Raw genomic sequence first — 23,940 nt, 5'->3', positions numbered from 1 at the left:
TAACTAATGGCAGTAGTATAAAGAAAAATTAATTTGAACTTTATGTTACTTTCTCACTTTGTTTTCAATTAATTTATTCAAGATTTGCCATAGATCTGGTATTCATGTCCTGGGAGCTGACAATTATTTGCCTATTTTGCTAAACGATACGAGAAGGTATTGAAGACTCATTGTGAGCATGTTTATAAGATCGAAAAGAAATTTTTAAGAGAAACGTACAAAATACCATATTTTGATATTTGATTTTATATATCTTTGTGATATTGCAATCATGTGGTCTTTGCCATTAGCATTTTCTCTCCTTACTTGTTATTTTTGGCTCATTCTACAGTTCCATTTATTGTTCAGTCTTGTTCGTATCCCTTTAGTTGCAGATATTACTATCCATCTTATTGTTTCGTTGAATCTAATTTCAGGATTAGGAGTCTCAAAAAGATCCAGTAGCTTTACTACCTTTTCTCTGATTGTTATTTTTATTTTTATGTGCTTGAATTTGTCGACTCTTTCAAATTACTCTTCTACAGCATTAATTTTTGGAGTATAACTAATAGGGCGACCATAAAAAATCAATTATAGAGCAGGAACAGATTTTTCAATAATGAAATAAATTTTTTCTGCATCTATAATTAAATTGCATCAACTTAAATAACTATAGATATTCCTATAGTATTCTTGGCACGATTTTTGTTTTATCTAATAATATGTAACATCCTATACTGAACATGGTTTATCAAAAGATGATAACAAAGTAACACCAAACTGTGAAATTATTTTAGGATATCCTTTTCTGATGTGAACAATTAGAGGGGTAAATATTGATAGATTCGTATGAACCTGAAAATTCGATAATTTTGGTAGGTATAACGCGGTAAATATTTGTCTCTATATTTATTTTCAAGTTCCTACAATTTATTACTGCCCGCCTGTACCGGGTGTTCGACATCGTGCGGCGAGAGAAATGTAGAATGGAAAGGTATCACAATATCGAAAATGGAACTTACCCTTTTTTTCCAAAACAAGAATATTACACATCGCTCAATAAGTCGTATGACTGAGAAAAACACATTTTTTGCCAAAAATCAATTTTATTCATCAATGTGATCTTTGAGAGCAATATGTCTTTTACCTAAAAATGGCTATATGGCTTTTCATTTGAGCTGAATTTCTTACCGACGAGCGTTTTTTTGAGAACAGCGATTTGCCAGTTGTCACTGGGTGCCATTTCTGAAATATACAATGGATGAGGAAAAAATTCGAAGCTGTAATTCGTTTAATTCAACCATCGTTGCCATCAACTTGTGAATCGGTGCATTGTCTTGGTAGAACAGTGGTTTTTTCTTCGACAAATGAAGCTGTTTTTCCTTGATTCTGGATTAAAGCGATCCAACAACTCTATGTAGTATTCGCTTTTGATTGTCTCATCCTTTTGGATATTCGAAGTACATCCCATATGCATCCCAAAATACTGAAGCCATAACTTTCCCAGCTGACTGTTATGCCTTTGGACGCTTCGAGTATAGCCAAACACTGCTTTGAATCATCAAAACGTTGTTTTTAATCGACTGTGAGTAAACGCGGCACCCACTTTGAAGAAAGCTTTCTCATGATCAAATGTTTGTGCATAATTGTAAACTCACTGCCTTCTGATATCTTTACGGTCTCAGCTATCTCACGAAATTTCAATTTACGATTAGATATAACCAATTTGTGAACATTTTTATGTTTTCTGGAGTAACCATCTCATTTGGACGACCAGAAAGTTCACCATTATCGGTGTCTGTACGATCACACTTAAATTCAGCAAACCAATAACAAATAGCTCTTTTCGATGGAGCAGAGTCCGGATAACATTTTTGAAGCCATTGCTGAGTTTATACAGTATTTTTTTCATCAAGAAGCAATGATAAATTAAGACACGAAATTGTTTTGAATTCGTTTTTTGGAAAATAACAAAAGTAGCTTCACTTAAATGGCTATCCCTTTTTTCTGAACAATCAAAATTTTAAACATAGTCTTTTGAGAGCTGGTACTTCATGTCATATGAATTTGACAATGGTAGTGCCATCTTTGTGGCAGTCACACGACTTCGCAGAACTTCCATGCATAACTGGAAAGAACGATGATATTCCAGAAGAAGACCGCCGATTGAATTTACGACACACTCCGAGAATTTTTTAAATTAAAGTTTTGACATATGTAATCTTTTGTTCATATTATGTGGAACATGGAGGAATAAACTAAAAATCGTGGAAGTTTTCGAAGAATAATGAACGTTGCAAAGAAACTAAGAGTTTAAAGTCATGAAATTAGTCCAGATTTTCGATATAAAAGTGCTTCTGGAAAATCAGAAAAAAAGAGAATACTTTATATATATATATATATATATATATATATATATATATATATATACGTACAATACAAAGTATACAAACAAGTTTGAAAGATTTTGGAAGGGCTGGCAGACACAGAAATCGACCACACAAGCTCACAGATGAAAGAATCATTAATGTTTGTCAACATATTTCATATTTTGAAAAAGATTCATAGAACCAAAAGAACTTAATGTCTTTATTCAAGAATATCGTTTAATAGGTACAGAGAAATGTTTAATGGAAAATTTCAAATTGGTGTTGGCTAATCAAGGCCGGACACCTGCTGTATTTGTGACGAAACTGATGTTATCCTAAATTCGTTGGAGTCTAAAACTTATGAAGCACAAGAACATTAAAAAGCAAATGTCTTAATGGAAATAAAGAAGCTTGGGAGAAACAGAAAGTACATCTAGCTAAAGCTAATGCATTTTGTTATAGAGAAGTGCTTCTAAAAGATCAGCTAGGCTTTATCCAAATTCAAATATTTCTCTTTTACAAAGCTGTCCAAGTAATGTGGCGAAGAGTCAAACAATTTGCTGGACGGTTTATCTTATAACAGGTGAATGGGAATGTTAAACTAAAGTAAAACCCCAAAGGTAACGAAATGAGAAAAAGTCTAAACAATGTATTTTCCTAAGATTCAACACCTTATTTAAGTGAAAAATAATGGGAAAATGTTCGACTCAATCTGCAACATAAGAAAATAAAATTTTTTTATTTTTTATTGATGCTATTAACATTAGTTTAATATTCTGTAGAGAGTAGCTCCAAGAGTTGACCATATCGACCTTTCCACTTCTGGGACAAATATTTTGAAATTTTCGCTTTTGAGGATGTGTTTGTCACAAGATTGATATTTTCCATATCTGGATATCTGCGCTTCTTTGGTACTTGGTAAGGAGATTTGGAAATGTTTAGAAATGATGTACGCAATCAGTGAATTGTTCAAGAGAATGAAAGATATGGCATGAAAAGTGAAAGCTGGAATACAAACAATCGAAAATATTGAATATAAATTTAATGGAATATAAACTAACGCTATACAACCAGAAAATGAATCCTCATAATCTAAATTTCCACACTAAGTATAAACTTAATCCACCGTAAGTTGTTTTAAAAGATCACCATCTGGTATAATTATTATTTTAGAGGATCAAACGATAGAAATGTTTATAATAAACCACAAACCATCCGTAACAAAATCCGTTCCAAACTATAAAAAAGAAACTAAGAAACTCGATATTCATTTTTCAGATTATGTCTGAGGTGTGTTCCTCCGATATGTCTCAATCAGTATAATAAATTTGAGATAGGGCGCTTCAAAACTACTTTGAAAAATATCATGTTTCAAAATTTGTTAGAACTGCAAGAATTTTGTAAAGGCGTGGAACTAATTTGTTAACGTGACATTTCAAAATATATTTTTAAAAATTTTATACATCAGTGATTTTCCATATATATTTCATAATCATAAATTAATTAATATAAACATGTTCCAGGGATTTTTATAAATAAAAATCTATAGAATATTTTTTCACCAATTCAGTTCCATCATACTACTTTATCTTTAAGAAAGAAAAGCTCACCACTCTTTAGAAGGAAAGAAATTCTGTTCGTCTATATTCTTTAAGGTGATACAAACAGAAACATCGTTTGTATCAGATCAATGAAATAAGAATATTCAAATGTTGAGCTATTATGAATTGTTGCTACAAAGGTATGGCTGAAAACAACTTAAAAAGAACATACAAAATCCATCATGTCTCTACTATAAAGCATAGAAGTCACCACATATTTTTCTCAAGTGACAACTATCAAATAATTCGCTAGAATAGTTTTTTGGTTACAATTTTTTGATTAAGCATTGTTTGTTGATTTAAAAAATATTGTTAGAACAAAGGCTTGGCTTGAAAAGTCTGATCAAGAAACCTCAAAGGGGTGCTGCGTTTCCTCACGTAAACAACAATGAATTGATAAGCTGTTTGAAGCTATCCAGGCGACATAAAAAGGATTCTTTGCTTCTGTATGTAACCATCAATTAAAGAGAAAAGATGCGAAAAACTAACAAAGTAAACATAATTAACCGTGACTAGTAGTACTGTACATTTTTTAACCAATTGAAGGAGGAAATCATTAAGAAACTGCTTCATATTCAGAAAAATATTTTCTTAAAATTAAGACAATGCTAAATCGATAAAATTGAACTTTGAAATGCATACGCCATATTCTACAGATTTGACACCAAGACACTACTTGCTCTTTACAGATCAGAAAAAAGAACCCCAAGGAGAAAAATACCAATCATATGAGAAAGTCGTCACTCGAACAGATTTTTTTATGAAAATGGCATGAAAAGATTGGACAGGCTGCTTAAATCAATGTTTACCCATATAAGATTTTACGATGGGCCCAATATAGTACGAGACTTGGAAGCCATTATTGGACCAGGCATGGCTTGCAAGCCTGGATCAGGCCCGGTTGCCTAGATAAACCCAAGGCTGGTCTGTAACCCTGGTTGCTTGTAAAAATATATTTTTAACATATTGTTAATAAAATTAGTTTTATGACAAATTTCTATTAAAGCACTCTACTAATTAATGAACATAAAATTATTAGTTAAGTAATTAAACATAAAGAAATGATACTATTTTTTTTATTCTATTTTTTATTGTCTTTTATGGATAAATGAATGTTATTCATATTATTTTTAATGTTCAGATATCTATTATGGATACGATATTAAAAAAAAACTTTATATAGTTATTTAGAGGATAGCCGAGCTGGGTTACCCAGAGCTCAGCCCGGCTTGGGTGAATATGAGATGGCAGAGATAAGGTTACATAGAGTTCAGCCAAGCTTGGCTGGCTGTAGATTGGCCGGGGCTAAGTTACCCAGACTTCAACCAGGCTTGGGCCATTATTGGTTTGCCAAGGCTGGGTTTCCCAGCGTTGGCCCAAGCTAACCCATCGACGTTGAAGTCTTGTGGAATAAAAAGCCGGCTACTTATTATATTATAACTGATTATAAGCAAAAATACGTTGCTAATAATTTTTAAGTATTGATAAGTAGAATTAATAAAAGGGGAAATGTTCCAAATAAAAATAAACTAATTGAGGTAAATGCCTTTAAGTAACTGTAAAGTTGAGTATAGTAAATTAGAACTTCAGTGGTAATTTAAATTATATAATTTCTTGAGTCATATGAATTTAAAAGCTATCATATTCGTTTTGTACAACATTGTATCGAATTTCCTATAAAATTCTAAATAAAACTATGCGATTCTGAAAACAGTGTACACGTTCTCGAAAAGTAGATAACACTTTATAATCTTCCTAGTTAATCCTTCGAATCCGTTCCAAAGTGTTAGTTTATGGTCTCGCCACCTGGCGGTCTAATATGTGACTGATAAATGACTTCCTAAAATCCTAAAGGAAAGTGAGATTAAAGGATTAGTGGACGTGTCGTGGGCCTGACGGCAAGAATCAACCCTCTTCGTAACTACCCCTTCTCCTCGCCACATTCTGAGTCAGCAATACTGTCAACCTGAGAAAAATTTACACAGCGCTGGACTCTTCGTTATCAAATTAAAATTAGATTGTAAAATAGATTTCAAAGCGTTTTCTATAAAATGTCATGGTCAATGTTGATCAATTACATGAATATATACTTATTTAAAAGTAAATTGCCCTGTATTTGGAACTAAATCGATCATTTAGAATTTTTTATTGAAATTCGTTAGAAAAAAATAATTACGATGTTGTTTTTTTCACATTTTTACTCAATTTTTAGGATCTGTGATAAGTTGTCTGAATGTAGAATCGCATATTTCTATTTGTATTAAAATATAGTAGGCCTGTACAACATTTTGCATTCAATCATGCTGACAAAAAAAAATTAACTATCGTACGTTGCAAATTAACTAAATGTGTCTCAAAGAGGAATGCTAAATCGGTTTCAGGAAACTGAAACCTTTGATGACGGTTATCTGGAAATCACGACTCGTAGTTAATACTTATGGAATCTTCGGAGAAAGACTTTCTATAGGTATTTTAGTATCTGTATCTCAACAATAAGGAAAAGAATCCGTAATTCTTATGTAAGCTCCAGGCTACTTTTAAGAAAAGTAAAGATTATCTTGGGGATTGGAGCATACACATTGACGTAATGCATAGAAAAATGCAAGAAATTCATTCCTTTCGAGGAGGTACAGTTATGGTCTTGGCAGTATTGGATAGAAAGATGACAGAACAGGTATATGAGGAACAAGTGATGGCCGACATACTACCACAATTTCATGCCGCTATAGGCCAGAAGTTCATTTGTATTGGATAAAGCGGGACCATATCAAGATGCGTTGGTTTTAGAAGGAATAGAAAATCGAGGTTTTCTTCATCTACTGTTTCCACCCAGATGCTTGATCTGCATATCATAGAGCACGCAATCACAATCTGGGATCAAATACATTGAAAACATGCAAGATGTGTTGCAGTAATACATGCAAATCAGGGTCACAAATAATATTAACTATCTATTATTATTTTTACTTTTTGAACATGTTTATTATAGTTTAATCAACCTGTGTGGAATCCTTCAAACAAGAAGGCTGGAGATTTATTACTATTGATTCTTGAATGTTGAATGATGCTATGACGATACCGGTTAGTAACAGATATGGTCTTCTCTCAAACGTTTGCTGTGAAAGTATGAATAATATCAATAAACTAAAATTATTCTGTAGAATAAATTAAAAAACCAACAAAAAATTTAGAGTATAATGTGTAATGAAAGCAGCACGGACGTTCTAGTTCTCATAATAATCGAATTTGTTTCCCATAACTATTAGACTAACTATTAATTTTCTGGTTACTTATTAGTTTATATTATATTAAATTTTCAATTGATTCCTATACTTTTTGCTTACTTTATGTAGAGGTTGTGATAAGTTTTTCCATTTTTGATTAAGTACGGCCCTGAATGAAAGCAAAAAATTGCGACGCAACCGGTGACGTTAACGAGAACGGCGTCAGGTGTCTGTCTTTGGGCGTTTCAACAAACGTGACGGTATAGTTGATTCCGTGGTTTGGTGGTTTTAAACAGAGGAAAATAGTTGAGATTGTGTCGTCTACTTGATAATAAACAAAAAAAACCGATTCTAAATTTAGAAGTTATATTTTAGTTGAAGAAATGAAGTTTCGAAAAAAGTTCATAATACAAATACTACACATCAATTTTCATAGTCTGAACTAAATTCATTTATAAAATTCATATATAAAATGTTAGAAAGATTTAGCCATCTGAAAATGAAAAAAGTCTTAGAAATTATGATTGACGAAACTGAAAATATCGAATTTTGTCCATATTTTCATACTTCTAAGTCCTAAGTCTAGCGCTAAATATTCTCGAAGCAATTCAGTCTAAACTTTTCGTTTTTAGACGGTTCAAGATTCCAATTTTGATAATTAAGTTATCCAAAGTATACCATATCATTGAAGATTCAAGCAAAACGATTTATAAAATATTAGTCTCCCTTTCTATATATTATTTGGTGACACTAACTTAAAACAGTTAAGCTGTATATTTACAAATAGTTAGAAAAGAGCTGATAAAAAATTAGTTTGTACCATGTTTTGTCGAAATAATAAGAATTAGAGAATAAAATGGAATATTAAAATCATCTGAGTGTGTTTTATAATAAATTTAATGAGCTTCTGGTGAGATTTCAGAATCGTATAAATGAATAAATTTTCTTCATTCTTCATCGTCCTGATGTTATTCTCGACATCAATCAAGGTCGTAACAAAAAAAATCGGGAGATGGCGTTTGGTTCGGTATAACAGAAAAAAACTTGGTGCAACTTATCATGTGTTAAAATATTCATTAGAAATCCAATAGAAATATTAACATTTTATTGCACAATAAAATTTAGTCTTCTAGCTATCTCACAACCAAAGTCAAATACCTCATCGATATCAATTGTGTGATGGCATGTGGAGTTTCTTAAATAAGTTATGAGGCGTTTAGAACATAGAAACTGGGGTACATGTGGTATGCATTCTCCAAGGCCTTCATTAGCACATATTGGTCGATGTAGTTCATATTCTTCATCATCAAGCCATTTGGTCCGTCACAATTCTAATTCAACTTTCAACAAATCCCATTCGGAATATTTCATAAAACTAGTAGTTTTCTTGATAATTACGATGAATTTGTTATTTCTTGCAACAAAGAGACTGAACTAAAATGTTGAAAATAGATAAAAAGGAATTATTATAGTGATTCTGACATAAGTTTGAAGTAATTTGTCCTATACTCCCACGTAACATATGAAAAAGCAAATAAAGCAGCAAAATTAATGGAAAACGTCAAGGATTTTACATTCGTGCTCATCAACAAAAAGATACTCTTAAAGAGGAATATATTTAGAAATTTATTTTAACTAAAATCATTCAGTGACAAAGAAAAGCAATTTCACTGATAACCATAGAAGAAGTTAGAAACAAATGTTGAAGTGAATGTTTCTTGGATTGATACTGTAGAAAAGCATGTTTCAAGATCCATGTAGCACAACGGAGCTAAGAACCTTCAAGTGATATTTAAAAAATACGAATTTTCTTGTTGAATATTGTTTTTTCCAGGCAAAGGTCAACTTTTATTGATCTGAACATTAAAGAAAAAGAAATTGAACTGGACCAGAATTGGAACTGTGTAGTCATCCAGATTGTCTCAAATAAAAAGTTAAATTTCTAGTAACCGTTATAGTATTGAGGCGATTTTGGTCAAAGTTGGTTATACTTCACAGATGGTATTGTCAATAACGAGAACAAATATTCATAAGAAATATTACACACGATAGAAGACACAAACCACCTATTTTCGTTTCACGTTTCACACAGATGGCCCAAGATCACACCAACCACAAACACAAACAGCCATCCACATACTTGGCGAACATTCATAACGTTCCGCATCGGCAAACATGGTCGACGACGGGCTTGTGGAAGCTCTTATTTTCGGGTTGACCTATTTTTATTACAAATTCAAGCAAAATGGAATAAAAAGAAAAAAAAAAGAAAGCGAGGACGATAGTGGATGACCGAAAGTGCAGCAAATAAATACATTAACGTCCCGCAAGCTCCTCATCACTGATCACTGCCAAACGTGTGGATAGATCGCAAACTGTTTGCCAAACATCCTTTGATCTGACAAGAAAAACCACACCGATTCCAAACACAAACAGGTAAACAACAACAAGCACCCATCTACACGATCGTGATTTGCTGTTTGCCACTGTTTGAGAATCATGTGGATGGGGCCCCAATATAATGCATTTATTCCCAAATCCGCATAAGGACTTAGAACGTTTTAATAGATGGCTGCAGGCTATAAATAAAACTAAGTTAACTGCAAGGGTTTTGTTTTGAAGTTCAAGGTATAAAATTTATCAAAATTAGACATTCTGATTGGTTATTTTTGTATGCAATATTTCATTTAAAAACATATATTTTCTTCAAGTTTTATTTTCACTTTATAGTATTTATATTATTATTATAATTATAAAATTCTCAAATTACTTCCAAAACCCGATTTGTCCACATTTCACTTGAGTAAGGACAAAACAGCGCTTGCAATAACTTTAATATTTTTCTCCTGTAAGGTAAGTAGTATGAACTACCTTCAAATAATTTAAATCGCACGCCATTAATAAAATTCAAATTTGCCAGTATTCTACTAAAAATGACATCTCAGTAGTACAAGTTCAGACTCCCCAGTCGTCGTCAATTTGGTTAGAATTAATATTATGATTGGCGCCAAAGTAATTTCGGTTTTGTAGTATAAAAAATAACACTTTTTTAAAAAGATATTAGTTTTCAATCAATTATATATTTTCCATTTTGTTCAATGACCTTTTGCCATCTTCCAAGTTCATGATTCCGCACATATAAAATTTCTGTTCCTTATCAGCAAAAAACTGAAACAGGTGTGATTGAAGATCATCGTCATTTGTGAAAGTTTGACCATTCAAAAAATTCTACAAACTTCGAAATAAATGGTATTCAGATGGTGCCAGATCAGGACTGTTTGGGGGATGTGCATCACTTCTCAGCCAAGCTGAGTTGACAAAGAAGTGTGAGGCTTGGCATTATCATGATGAAACACTAAACTTTTCCGATTTGACAATTCTGGCCATTTTTCTTTGATTACTTCATCCAGTTTCATTAATTGTTGACAGTTAACATCAGAATTGATTGTTTGGTTTATTGGAGGCAGCTCAAAATACACATCACCTTTATAATCCTACCAAACTGACAGCATGAGCTTTTTTTTGTTTTTCAACTTTCGATGTGGTTTGTGCTGGTTAATCATGTTTCCTCCAGATCTTTTTCGAACTATGTTACTGTACAGGACCCATTTTTCATCACCAGTGGCGATTCTTTTCAAGAAAAGGTCGGTTTCATCGTTTAAGGTGCATACCGCAAATGTTGATTCTGCGGTACCCAAATATCAAGTGGAAATAATAGAGTAAAATATGCCGAAAATGTTCGTTTCTGCACTCCATTGATAGCTTTAATGAAAATCACACATTACTTGTTTCTAAAGTTACGTCAATGTGACCAGTATTACTTGACAAACGGCAAAGTACAGCATTAGCACAGCAAGTTATTGAAAAAATAAAACAACGCTCTCTATCAGTAAAAAGCGAAAGTACTTAGTTGCCAACCTATGACATTGTTGTGATCCATCTAAATATAGATGATCTGTGAGAGAAGAGCTCGGATTCTACATTACAGCAAGACGAAGCTGCCTCAAAAATAGCAACAAAATCTGAAGTTTCTGTAGTTGTACTAACAAGAAATTGAAAATTAATAAACCACATGAATCTAGGCTTGATTTAACATAATGTTGGAAGAATACATTGAGAGTAATTTAAAAGCCCAGTTTCATCACAACTTGTTATATGAAATCCATGGCTTTTTTGTAGACAGTTTTGAGTGTAATAGGATAAAAAACGTAAAAACAACAAAAAAACACAATCGTTATATATTGATGAAACAAACCTGGAAGCAATAGAATTCTCTTCATTAAGCGAAATAAAACGTGACTTTGAGCGATTTCCACTCGATTCAGTTTGTTGAACAATTGATTTGATCAAACATTTATTGATCCACTAAAAAGTTGATCAGCTACGTGGAAGTAAACTATCTTGATCGAACTTTGGTTGATCAACATAAAACGATTGCTTTGTATTTCTATATGTTTGTGAAACAAAAAAATCAGATTAGATTATGAGAATTCTCTGTTTTTATTTCAACTTCGAGCAGAAAACATTCTAGTTATTTATAATTTTTTAATGAAAAATTTCATTGATCCATTCAAATAATTAATGGCCTTTTTCATCTGGTGTGATCCATTGTGTTATTTATTATTTTTGAAGAAAAACCATACATCACGAGTTTATCTGTCAGAACAATAAAATTTAAATATTGACAGTATTGCGCGAGCGGAACACAAAACGTTCCATTAAAAATCATGTCGAATGAAAAATAGCTGAGATTACCGAAAAAAACGCCTGAGAATCGAAACAAGTGTCGGCATTTCAGTTATGATAGCGGCGCCCCTCGCGTTAGATTAGCGAATTATTTCAACTGGCTGAAGCTATTACAAAAGGTCCCTCCGATGCTATATTCACAGTAGAACGTATCGTTCGTCATTATTTTTTGTGTAGCGTCGATGTGAAATATTTGATTGATCGTCAGGCCGTATAAAAGAGCCGTCAGGGCATTGAATGTTTTGTGTGTATGTCTGTGTGTGTGGTACGCATGAATTAGCTGCCAAAAGGGTCTGCGGATATCATCAATACGCTCATATTAGAAATTAATACGCTTTGTTTAGATTCGGGGAGGGGTAAACACGTTGAATTATTATTGTGTTCGGTAATCAACTGCAATTGTGACAATATTCACACTTGTCATATGCATACATTACGTAATATTCATTTATTCTTCAATATTTTGATATATACTTCGAAACCTAATCGAAATTATAAGATCAATTATTCATTATTGATCTTCATGCTGCTCTCTTTCTTATGGGCGTACAGCGAACTAATAAAAATCAACTGTAGTCCGTTTTTATATACGGGAGAATAATAAAACCTCATTTCTAATACAAAACTTGCAAATACGGCCATTTTAAATATTACTAAAGAATCATCTAAATATTTCCTAAATTTTTCATAAATGTACCTGAGCTAATAAAGTTTTCGGTCTTTCATTGGTATTTTACAACCATAAGCTGTACACAACAATAGATAAAGGTTTGACGGGTCAAAAGCCTTGTGTATTAGAGTTTACATAACCGTAACATAAGATTTTCTTCAATTAGTACCTATTTGCCAAAAAAGGTTTGAATTTTTGTTTAATTTTAATTCCAAAAATCTCTCCTCAATAAATTTTACCGAAAATGCGATTTTAGGTTTTTCCATTACGTAAGGAGGTTAAAATTGTGTACTCTTAATAGTCTAGTTTAGTGGCAACTTGCAAGGTGAATTCCAGTGTGATTATGGAAAATGTATGTAAAAGTGTTGATGACACAGTGGAATTAGTAGTACGCTTAGTTACGATTTACAGAAAAATGTTGTGACTTTCAAACATCACATAAAGCTCCAAGAAAACCAAAATTTCAAATAGAAATTGAAAGAAAGACTTCGAAGGAAAGTATATGCGTTCTTCTTTAGAAAAGAACTTCGGACAGAAGATTGTCACAGTTCGAATATCCTGAACTGAATCGAATGGATTATTTTTTAGAGAAAAAGGTTATCGTTGGAAAAACCATTTCAGAGAGTGAAGTTCAATGAAAAGGGGCAATATTGTAGTATGGAGAAGAAATAACTTGACGACTATAAAAGAAATGATTAACCAAGGAAGAAATATTTTTTATTTAGATGAAACATGAATCAACAAGAAGCATACACCAAATAAATTTTGGTAATATGAAACTGTTAGAAGTAGAAGACAGGCTTTTCCAAATAATTTACCTACTGATTCAAAACCACCATAAGGAAAGGAGCGCAGACTGATATTAACACACGTCGTCAGTTCAAACAGTTTTATTTTTATTAAAGGTGGTTTATTAACTTTTGAATCTTCTCGTACAGGTGACCACCATGTGTTCATGAATGCTAATGTCTTCAAATAAAAAGTTATGAAGATATTAGTTGATTTTAACAAGCTACTAAGAGAATTAACCATCGAATAATGTTTTCGAGTTATTGGAATACTCCTAGCGGGCTCAACACAGACGGATGTTGCAAATTGACTAGCTACGCCTCGAAGTGTCATTTTGAGTATACTCGATAGGTTCTAAGAAACTTAAACTATTGTCGAAAGACCCAGAGTAACAACCGTTGTTGATTATTGTTACTTGGGATTTACAGTTCGTAAAAATCTTGAGCAGTAAAACACTAACACCAACAATGAGTGCTAGAACGTGATCTTCACCGACGAATATCTTTAGGGATTGTTTTCAGATTGTACTCAGGAAAGAATATTGATAAATTCATTGTATCGACGACCTGTCGTAGAAAATTAATCTCTTTGAAGGAAATTATATTTATGGCCTAGGCAAGAATCGATGCTGCTATAGGCTCTCGATTTATTTCTGTTGATGATAACGCGAAACCACATGGAACTGATTATGTTTCATATTGTATCGATAATGAAAATTGAGAGCTGTATCGAATATCGCAGATTCTACAGTTATCTACTATTATATCTAGTTTTGTCGTTTTTTATCATTTATATTATTTACATCTAGCAGATGAATTAAGTTTTAGCAATTTGTGTAACGTACTTATTTTAGCCCAAAGTTTTGTGCATATATAAAAGAGATTGATCATCAATATTGTTTCAAAACCAGTAGAAAACTGCAGTAAAACGATGCATTATAATATGAAAAAAACTGGAGGTTGTCTCCATATCATCAGATACGTATCTTAATTTTATAACGGCCTGTTATAAAACTATTATTTAAATAACAATATTTGTGTAAGTAGACGTTCGTCTTTTACAATGTTTATTAAAAAGAACAAACATGTTGTATTTGAGGAAAACCGTGTTTCTCCCAAAAATTATATTTATTCAGATCCTTTTTTTGATGTAAATAAAAAGTAACAATGACATCCTCGTGCCTTTAATGTATACACATGTATATGGAGATAAATATAGTCATTGTCGCTGTGTATTTGTTTCTACATTTAAATATGTATTTGTATGAATAGTGCGATCTCGTCTTCGAAAATTGTATGTAGAATGAAAAAAATACCGTTATATTACAATAGCGTAGTAAAACATAAAAGAAAATGGAATGAGGATCAATATTGAGATATCATAAATATTAGCGGTCATACCAAATATTTGTATGAAAAAATTCATAGCCTAAATCAGTATACGATAATTCGAAAATTCCAGAAAAGTATTACACTACTAGAAACTGAAAAAATACAAAAAACGAGGCAAGAAAAATATCGCTTAGTTTAATATTCAGATAAATGTTAATTGGATTTTGCTACTTTGTGTTTTATTGGACATTTCTAAATTAATATCCATAGAGTTAATACCAGCTAACTTTCTATAATTGCAAAAGGTGTTAATGGCTGTCATCAACTGACCAAATACTACTACACAATGAATAATTTTGTAAAAAATCATAAGTATTAAAAAAAAGTTATAGAATATTTCAATACAATTGAGAACATAACAAGTAGTTATGAATGATAAACAAAAAATTCTGTTTTTAATAATAATACGTAAAAAGTTGATACATGTGAAGAACTGTCAATAATATAATAGAAAACAAATCAATGATTTTGTTCACAATTTTTATCAGAGATAATTTTGTGCATAGTAAAACTTTTATACATTTTTTTCAAACATTGGAATATTCCTCGTATATCATCCTTAATACCAAAAAATCTAATAAATTATTCCGAACTTCTGTTAGCAATAAATTAAACGATCTTTTAAAGAACGAATACAAGGTAGTTGTTGAGTCCTAATTTTCTGGAAGCACATGTTAAACTCAAAAATCGTTTAGCACAAATGACAAGGCAGTTAACGCCAATTAATGTGAGAGAAGGACAGTGAGTTATAGGCCCCACTAATTTCTGAACTTGAACAAACATTCCGTGGCTTCTGGGATGATAGTTGTGAATCGGTGGCAATAAAGTAGGTGGCTAAAAATATAATCGACTGCGGACTAAAAAAACGTTACTCTTTATAAACTGTTCAAAAAATAATAAAAGAAAGTATTTTCGAGACAACGATTTTAATGTTTTCTTGGGAATAGTGAATGTTTTCCAAGAGAAAAAGCGTTTTTTCTTCCAAATAACACATTTTGGAAAAGTAAAAATAACAAACTGAAACAAGACAGCTACTGGAAAAACCACAATTTGAGAACTTGGCAGAATAATTAGGAAACGATCTTGGACAGGTACTAGGTTGAAAGAGGGAATGTGACGAGAAGAATTGGATGAAACAAATCTCCGTTAAGTTGGAACTATTTAGAACGGTTTCGAAAACGTTGAAGCAGTATGGACACAAAAACGACGAAACAAAAAAAAAACGTAGAGTTGATAAATGATCATCAAATAGTTTTTTCGTTGATTTTTGTCCAAAATTCGCTTATAATTATGACCTACTGCGATGAAGCGTTCTTAATCTATATCAGATCCATCCCTCAACTATAGAGTGTATTGTTGAGTCTAAACATCGCAATGTAATGATCAACTGAAGAGATAGACAAACTTTTAAATATCTTGTGTAGCATTAATTGAATGTTCTAGTTTCTCTTCTAGAATTTGTGCTTCTTTAATCATATCAATGATATATTTGTTAATAAATTTTTCCCTGGATATCAGTTCCATTTCATTCCAAATGATGAATTATTAATAGTACTTCACATAGGTAAGTGAAATTAACCATTTTAGACGGCTTGGAGTGGAGGATTGTTTGGTAATAAAAAAATATATATTAACACAAATTTAAATCCCATATTAATAAAACTTTCATTTCGTTACAAAAATCTCGTTCCGAGAATATTCAAATTTTATTACAAATTGTCTATAATTTGTTACAGTTTGGGCTGAAACCGGAGATTTCCGGGATGCTCACAATGGAATGTCGGGATCGACAATGGACCATCCACAACTGCCTTTTCCCGCTGCTGTCAGAACTAGAACAAGAGAACGAAAAGGTAACACTTGCTTAAGAAATATATGAACAGTTTTTTCCAAATATGTTTATGTTCTTAGTTCACAACCATCTTGCCACATTATTTTATCCACTCTAATCTATGTAATAAATCCCCTATATGAAACATGAATTTTTTCAAGTGTTTTCAAATCTACGCTACTTAATTGGCGCAATCAGTAGAATTATTGTGATAAGTTATGACTCAACTATGGGAGATTTCTTTTTAGCTTCGAAGAAAAAACTCGTCTATGTGACTAGGCAGTTGTGAGAGTATCTAAGGCGTATTGATTTTCGGAGGATACGTAGTACGGTCCATGAGTTTTTGGCCTCATATAGTAAATAGAGTGCGTTCACAAAAATCTTTATGCACGCGTGAGTCACAAGTTTCAACAAGCTTTGAACAAAGTTTCAACTTGCTGCTTCGTTCCAATCTATTGTAGTAGAGATCGAACGACCACTCTTTCAAATTGTTTTTAAAATGTCTCAAATTGAGTTGTGAAAATAATGTTTTTGTGAACATTGACATTTTTAATTGCGAAATTAGTGGCAATATGGAAATTTCTTTGTATATAGTGAAAGCCCAAAAAAAGGAGATTTGTAGTAATGGTAATCACTCGTGATGGTTTATGTTGGATTATTTTTTAAATTTAAAAAAAAAACATTTCATAGAATTGCTTCGTGTAACTTTTGGTAACGAAGCATCATAGAAGACTGTTTATAACTGGCCTGTAGAATTTCATCATGGTCGAGCGTACGTCTGGGATGAATATCGAGAAGGTTGGCCAAAAAATGTAGCAGACTACATACAATTGATTTTGCATGAATATTTAGGTGTGAGAAAGATAAAATGTTCCAGATTGATTCCACACACCAGCTCCCAAAGCACGTCGTTTATTCACCCAGTTTATAATAATAATAACTTTTTCTTGCTACCCACTGTCAAACAAAAGATGTTTCAGATTTCATCTCCTCAAGAAGGTGTTAAAGACCTTCAAAACCGTTTTTCTACTATAACAGCTAAAGAATGGGAAAAAGGTTTCCAGAATTGGTTTGAGCATATGCAAAAACGTATAGACCTTAAAAACTTAGAAGACAACCCTTGTATAAAAATAATTTTTGTTTTATAATGTGACTAAAGATAAAAAAATAAAGATATAATATTCATGTGATATATAATCTATGGATTGATATAATTATGCGAATTGTCATTGCCAGATTAAATTTTGATATAGCCCGATATTAAGCTCAAACTTTAGAAACATTTTCCCTAAAATAATAACATATTCATTAAGAGAGTCCTAAAATCTAGACCAATGATCATCAAAAATATATAAAATGGTCTAGATATGGAGGAATTAAAGAAATTATGGACATAACTTTTTAAATTGTGTTTCTCTGCTCAATGCTTTCAACAATACTATCCGATAAATAAAAATAATTTCTATTCTATATATTCCTGTATCTCGTAAAAAATGTTTAACGCGTGATAACGAATATTAAAAATGTATCAAGCATTCGAATCCATTTTTAAGCCGCATATCGTTTGAGAATACGTGATTGTTAAATCTCCTTATTTCCATATTATCCGATTCCTCTCCAATATACAACCCCATAGGGTCGATTAAATGTATCAACAGAACATACCGGCTAAATCCACCTCGAACCTGGAAATAATAAGCGAGAAAGGAAATGAAAAACAACCATTGTGCACTTTTCCATCTATATGTTCAACGAAAAGAAAGAAAAATAATCGCAAAATCTTCCAATCGGTTTTTGAAGCACTTTTCGGGGCTTAGCACCAGAATTTTTAATCAGTTTCTCAAACACGGCAATGTTTCAGACGCGACTCGTGTGTTGCCGGTAATGCATGGGCGTTTAGAGCCTGCATTTTTTGGGGACACTGAAAATTATTATTTATTTTGATAAAAAAATCAGTTATTATAATATATGAAAATACATAAGACAACAAAAACTGAAGCACATGATAGAATGCGAAGTAGTTCAAGACGACTTTTAAGCAATTTATATATGAAAAGAAGAAGAAATGGGAAAATTGACACTTAATGAGAATGAGGAAGAAAAGGAATAATAACAATGGGATAAACTCTATCACATTGTTTACAATGAAGGTCGAATGAGACGTGGCATAAAATATGGCATACATGATCATCTTCATGTGAAAAAATTATAAGCTATTAACCTGTCTCACCTATATATTTAATAGAATAATACGAGTACATGGTAGAATAACCATATCAACAACACAAAGTGCGTTTCAAATATGTAAGGCTACGGTCTTTTATAAACGCCATCTGCTGCGTACAGCGACCCGTCACAATGTTTACTATAGAAATGTACTGTTGTGGTCTCTTGTACACGCTGACGTTAGCGTGTGTACACCGTAGACGTCATGTAAATGTTTTGCGCCGCATCTAGTTATTTCGAACCATTGCAACATAAACGGCGTATCTGGCGTCAGCACAAAATGTCGAAATTCGATAAAGAAAATTGAATAAGTCCAATGTTATTGTGCATTATACAATAAAAGTGACATACAAGTTTTTCTTCGGGTGATATGGGCTTAGAATTCGTTTTTGTTGGCAGTTTTATTATATATTCCCGCACAAGCACTACGATATGTTTGAATTGTTCTTGAATAACATGAAAATATTCAATAAATTGAGTATTGTTTTAGTATTTTAGTATTTTATTATCAAAATCTGGAAACATTTTTTTTCTTCCTCATTATAAATAATCGGTGCCTCGGTTGCTCTAATTTTTTTTCTTATATAGTCGTCTTGTGTCGAATTTAAATTCATTTGATATCACACGACCACACTGCTTGTCGACTACTGTTGTGAACGAGGCGTCGTCGTTGGCGTATGAGATGTATTGACCGTTGACGCTGTGCCTGGCGTTCAGGCCTCGATCAGAACATTTACGCTCAAGTCGGACGTCGCCTATATTTAATAGGAGACCGAGGCCTAATACCTCAATTAGAATGATTCATTTGGAATAACAAAGTCATATGACAAAACCTGGTATAAACTAACATTTATAGAAATGAATACATTTATTTGTTTATGTATGCATTCTGTTTTGTTTCCTATTTCTAAATAATAATCTAATAAATTTAAATGTGTCGAAATAGTTCTGATTAAGGTGACAAATAATAGGCAATAACTTTAACCTACTACTGACACTACATTATTTCCTTGTATTTGTCTGGAGTATTCATAAACTTCACATAAAATCAACAAGTTAATACCCAATGCGATTTAAGTTTTTATTTACTCATTGAGAACTTCAAAAGCTTGAAGAGACGTGAAATTAAAATCCTTTAGTATATTTTCGTCCCATCAGTGCCTACACCTTTATTTACGAATACCAAAAAGACGTTTCATATCGAATTTATTAGAATGCCATCTGTGCCATCTATAAATTATAATGGGAGTAGCTTGCTTTTGGTGTATCAAAAATAATCTTTGTTTATCTTATGTTTATAAAATGGATTTAAGGATTTGTGGTCGGATAAAATTGGTTTATATTGGTACGTTTTCAATTGATAAACTTCTAAATGTACTGGGATTCTGTAGCTTTACAAAAAAATAAACAATTCATTATCACTTTTTGTTTATATTCACATAAAAGTATTAAATGGTTATAAGCAAATCAATAAATAATTAAAGTTTCAATTCTCAAGTAGACATATCTTCTCACATGTAGGAGCCCCTAGACTTGAGCGACAGGGCTTAGCTTGTACCAACGCTGGGAAACCCGTTCATGGTAGACCAATAATGGCCCAAGCCTGGTTGAAGTATGGTTATCTTAGCCCTGGCCATTCTATAGTCAGCTAAGACTGGCTGAACTCTTATGTAACCCGACCTCGGCCATCCTATAGTCGCCAGGCTTAGCAGAATTCTGGGTAACCCGACCTCGGCCGTCCTATAGCCACCCAATCCGGGCTGAACTCTGGGTAACCCGACCTCGGCCATCCTAGTCGCCAGGCTTGGCATAACTCAGAATAACTATATAAAGTTTCATTCTAATATCTTATCCATAATAGATATATTAACATTAAAAGTAATAATTTTTTATGCATAAAAGACAATAAAAAATAGTATAATTTTTTTATATGTGTAATTAATTTTATGTACATTAATTAGTAGAGTGCATTGGGTTTATCTAGGCAACCAAGCCTAGTTTAGGCTTGCAATACAAGCGAGGGTCATTGTTTTCATCCCCGAGTCCCATCAAGTCTGGGCCAATAATGGCTTCCAAGCTAGGACCAGAGTTGTACATACTTGGCCCAAGTTTGGGCCTATACTGGGCCCATCGTAAAATCCTATATGGGCTGGTTAGTCTTCAGCACTGGAGACACAAAATTTAAGAGTTAAGTAAAGAGATATTGTGAAGTTCCACCCTTTATTTATAATATTTAAATGATATATATTTCTAGTAATGTTATCTTTAGAGCACACTTCGATAATTCGATTTTTTTCCAAAGTCTGGAAAAATTTCATTGTTTTCTCGTAAATGCAAAAAAATTGTATGTAAACTGCAATTGGATTATGGTGTGAAAAAATAGAACCATTCCAGCATTCGCTAAACGCTAATGATTTTTCCTGTTAATTTAAAAATTTAGCACAAGGGTCGTTTGGCAGAAAAAATATTAAGTAATGAGTAGGTTGAGTGTGTATGAAGATGTTAAGAATGAAAAGATGACATTCCTTTTACTGTTATTGTTGGAATTTCATTTTTGCAAAAAATTTTTCATCATCGATCATCATCAATCATTTTTTGTAGAGTTCCTTACCATTTTTTATAATGATTGTCAATGATTTCTTTTTTATTCAATCATGATGAAATGAAACCGCTTGAAGTAACCCCTAGTTTCTCACATCAGGTTGTTTGGTTACGTCAAGTTGGAGTTAGAATACAAGTTCGTGGTGATATTTTCCTTTAGTTCAGTTGATCTAGTAGTAGTAATTTGATTAGTAGAGAAATAGGTCTTCAATCACTTAGTTCCTTGGGACGAAAACGATCATTGTATCATTTCAAAGTATGCTCAGAGTCGCGGAATCCGCATAATTGAAAGGAGTATTTTGAGCTTTGAATTCCTAACTTGGCTTTCACAGGAATGCGGGAATCGATTGAATCGAATGAGACGACGAAAATGTTTACAATTAGTTATACTTTTATTCAGTCAGTCATATAAAACTGTGATTGTGAAAATTGAATTTTATTGTAAACCAATGGAAATTTTATGTTGTTGAATTATTTAGTAAACAAAAGTCCATCCAATTTTTTTTTAACTTTTCCAGAAAATAAATAGATATGCGCTTATGAGTCAATATCTGATATATTTCTTTAGGATTGGAAAGAATAAATAGTCACTTGGTGCTAAATCGAGCAATTTCTATCTTCAATCATACATTTTTACTACACTACATATGTGCACTATTTTGAGGTATTCTCTGAGAGCACTAAAAGAGGTGACTTAGACTTTATGACTGACAAACTAATCTAGACCTTCTTTGTCGCCGATTTACTCCAAGATTCACGGTTACGAAACGGCTCAAAACTGTCAATATTGCGACTGAAAAATACGAAAAAAATCACTGGACTATGTGAGGTACCTATGGCTTCCAACATATCTTGTATATAGAACTCAACTGGGCGACTAGAAAGTTCGGAATTTTCTGTGCGAAAACGGAATTCACTAAACCGTTTTTTCCACCATTTATTAATCTTAGTCTTAGTTTGCGTGATTTATTTTTCTCAAACAATAATATCTGAAAAATCTCACTTTTTATTAATCTATTATGAGGTAGTGTACTATCAATCGTTGTCAAACGCACATTAAATGATGAAGCTTGTTTCCAACAAAGTTACAGACTCGTTGATCCGCCCTGGTATCATATCTAAAATTGGAGAGCGTCATACCTTTTCTATTATACAAATATTTACCTATAAATTAATTACGTTCCTAGTATCAGAAAAAATACATATAACAGAAAACGTTATCGCAGCGGCAGGAATATTCTGCAACCAAATAGAAAAAAAAAATTATCAGTTATTGGGGGCATTTTATCTCCATTATCGAAACCGTTTCAAAACGTCTCTCCAAACAATCAAATAAATTCTGATAACAATATAATTGCAAGTACGTCGAAGTAAGCGCTGTTCGACTTTTTGTTTTGACAGCTAAGAATGTCGGCTGTCATTGAATGTTTGATTGATGGAGGCGGTGCTTATTAAAAGAATCCTTATCATGTTTTTGGCTTATCTGGTAATGGTGGATTGTCGAATAATATTTTGTTATCCAATCATTTATAAATTTGGAAAAATTAATCATGGAATGTGCGATCGAATAAAGAAGGCGGAGTTTTAGATTAAAACTAATTCCTATTCGGTCAAAAAACGAATGTTATCTCTATAGATAACAGATTTCAAGTGACGTTGAAATAAAAATTTTAAAATATTATTCTGAATTGATTAACAAATGAGATTAGAAGCATAAAAGTGTTTTAAAAGTGTTTTTAAAAAAACCTGTTTTCTGCGAAAAGGGGATATTTTTATATATATTTGGACCAATAAAGATTGATGAAAATGAATACAGAAAACGTATGAATTATGAAATAAAAGAGGAAACAAATAATAAGATGACTAGGCCATCTGTGAAGAGCTAGCAAAGAAACGATAGCTTTTAAATGCTACAATGGGATTCAGGAGATAGAGGGAGAGGGGAAAGGAAAGGAAAGAAGCAGAACAAAGACAGAATCACATGGAGATTAATTAGTGGCCGAGTGGAATGAATACACAATGAGGATTGATCAACCCGCAAAAAGGATCTAGAAAGCTTCATACGGTTCAATCCCACAAGGGGTGTACAGCCATATATAAATTTAGATACTTCACACAATTCACACACGTCCACTTGTACTTAAAATAATGACTTAATTTCGATTGGATGCCTTATTATGACATTATAACAGATAGTGACAGTGACAAACAAAATTAATGAGGTTCTATTTATATAAGAATTTATTGTCATATATGACATTTTAGCAATCGACTAACGTTTTATCATTTGAATTCAGATATATTATATAAATTATTATTTTTTAATCCCTAATATATTATTTTGATTCTACAGTAAATAACTCAATGTTAAAAATAAATTTTCTGCTTTTAATCAGTTTATAGTTCATACTGATGCACATTATAGAGTGAATATGATGTCACTTTAAAAATAATAAGGTTCTTGAGAAAATATAAAGCAATGATGTTATGTATATAATTTAATATTGAAAGAT

General features: G+C 32.2%; 1 protein-coding gene across 1 annotated transcript in view; it reads left to right on the top strand.

The window, feature by feature from the left end:
• LOC130897448 (pituitary homeobox homolog Ptx1) overlaps positions 1 to 23,940 on the top strand; it is a 69,924-nt gene that overhangs the window by 15,455 nt on the left and 30,529 nt on the right. Inside the window, exon 3 of the mRNA XM_057806304.1 lies at positions 16,506 to 16,622. Within this exon, the coding sequence (XP_057662287.1) occupies positions 16,506 to 16,622 (117 nt within the window). The remainder of the gene's footprint in view (positions 1 to 16,505; positions 16,623 to 23,940) is intronic.

The sequence above is a fragment of the Diorhabda carinulata genome, chromosome 1 (assembly GCF_026250575.1).
Source record: "Diorhabda carinulata isolate Delta chromosome 1, icDioCari1.1, whole genome shotgun sequence".
In the NCBI taxonomy this organism is placed as follows: Eukaryota; Metazoa; Arthropoda; class Insecta; order Coleoptera; family Chrysomelidae; genus Diorhabda; species Diorhabda carinulata.
The sequence above is the reverse complement of the archived record's forward strand: the minus strand, read 5'-3'. Positions and strand labels throughout refer to the sequence as shown.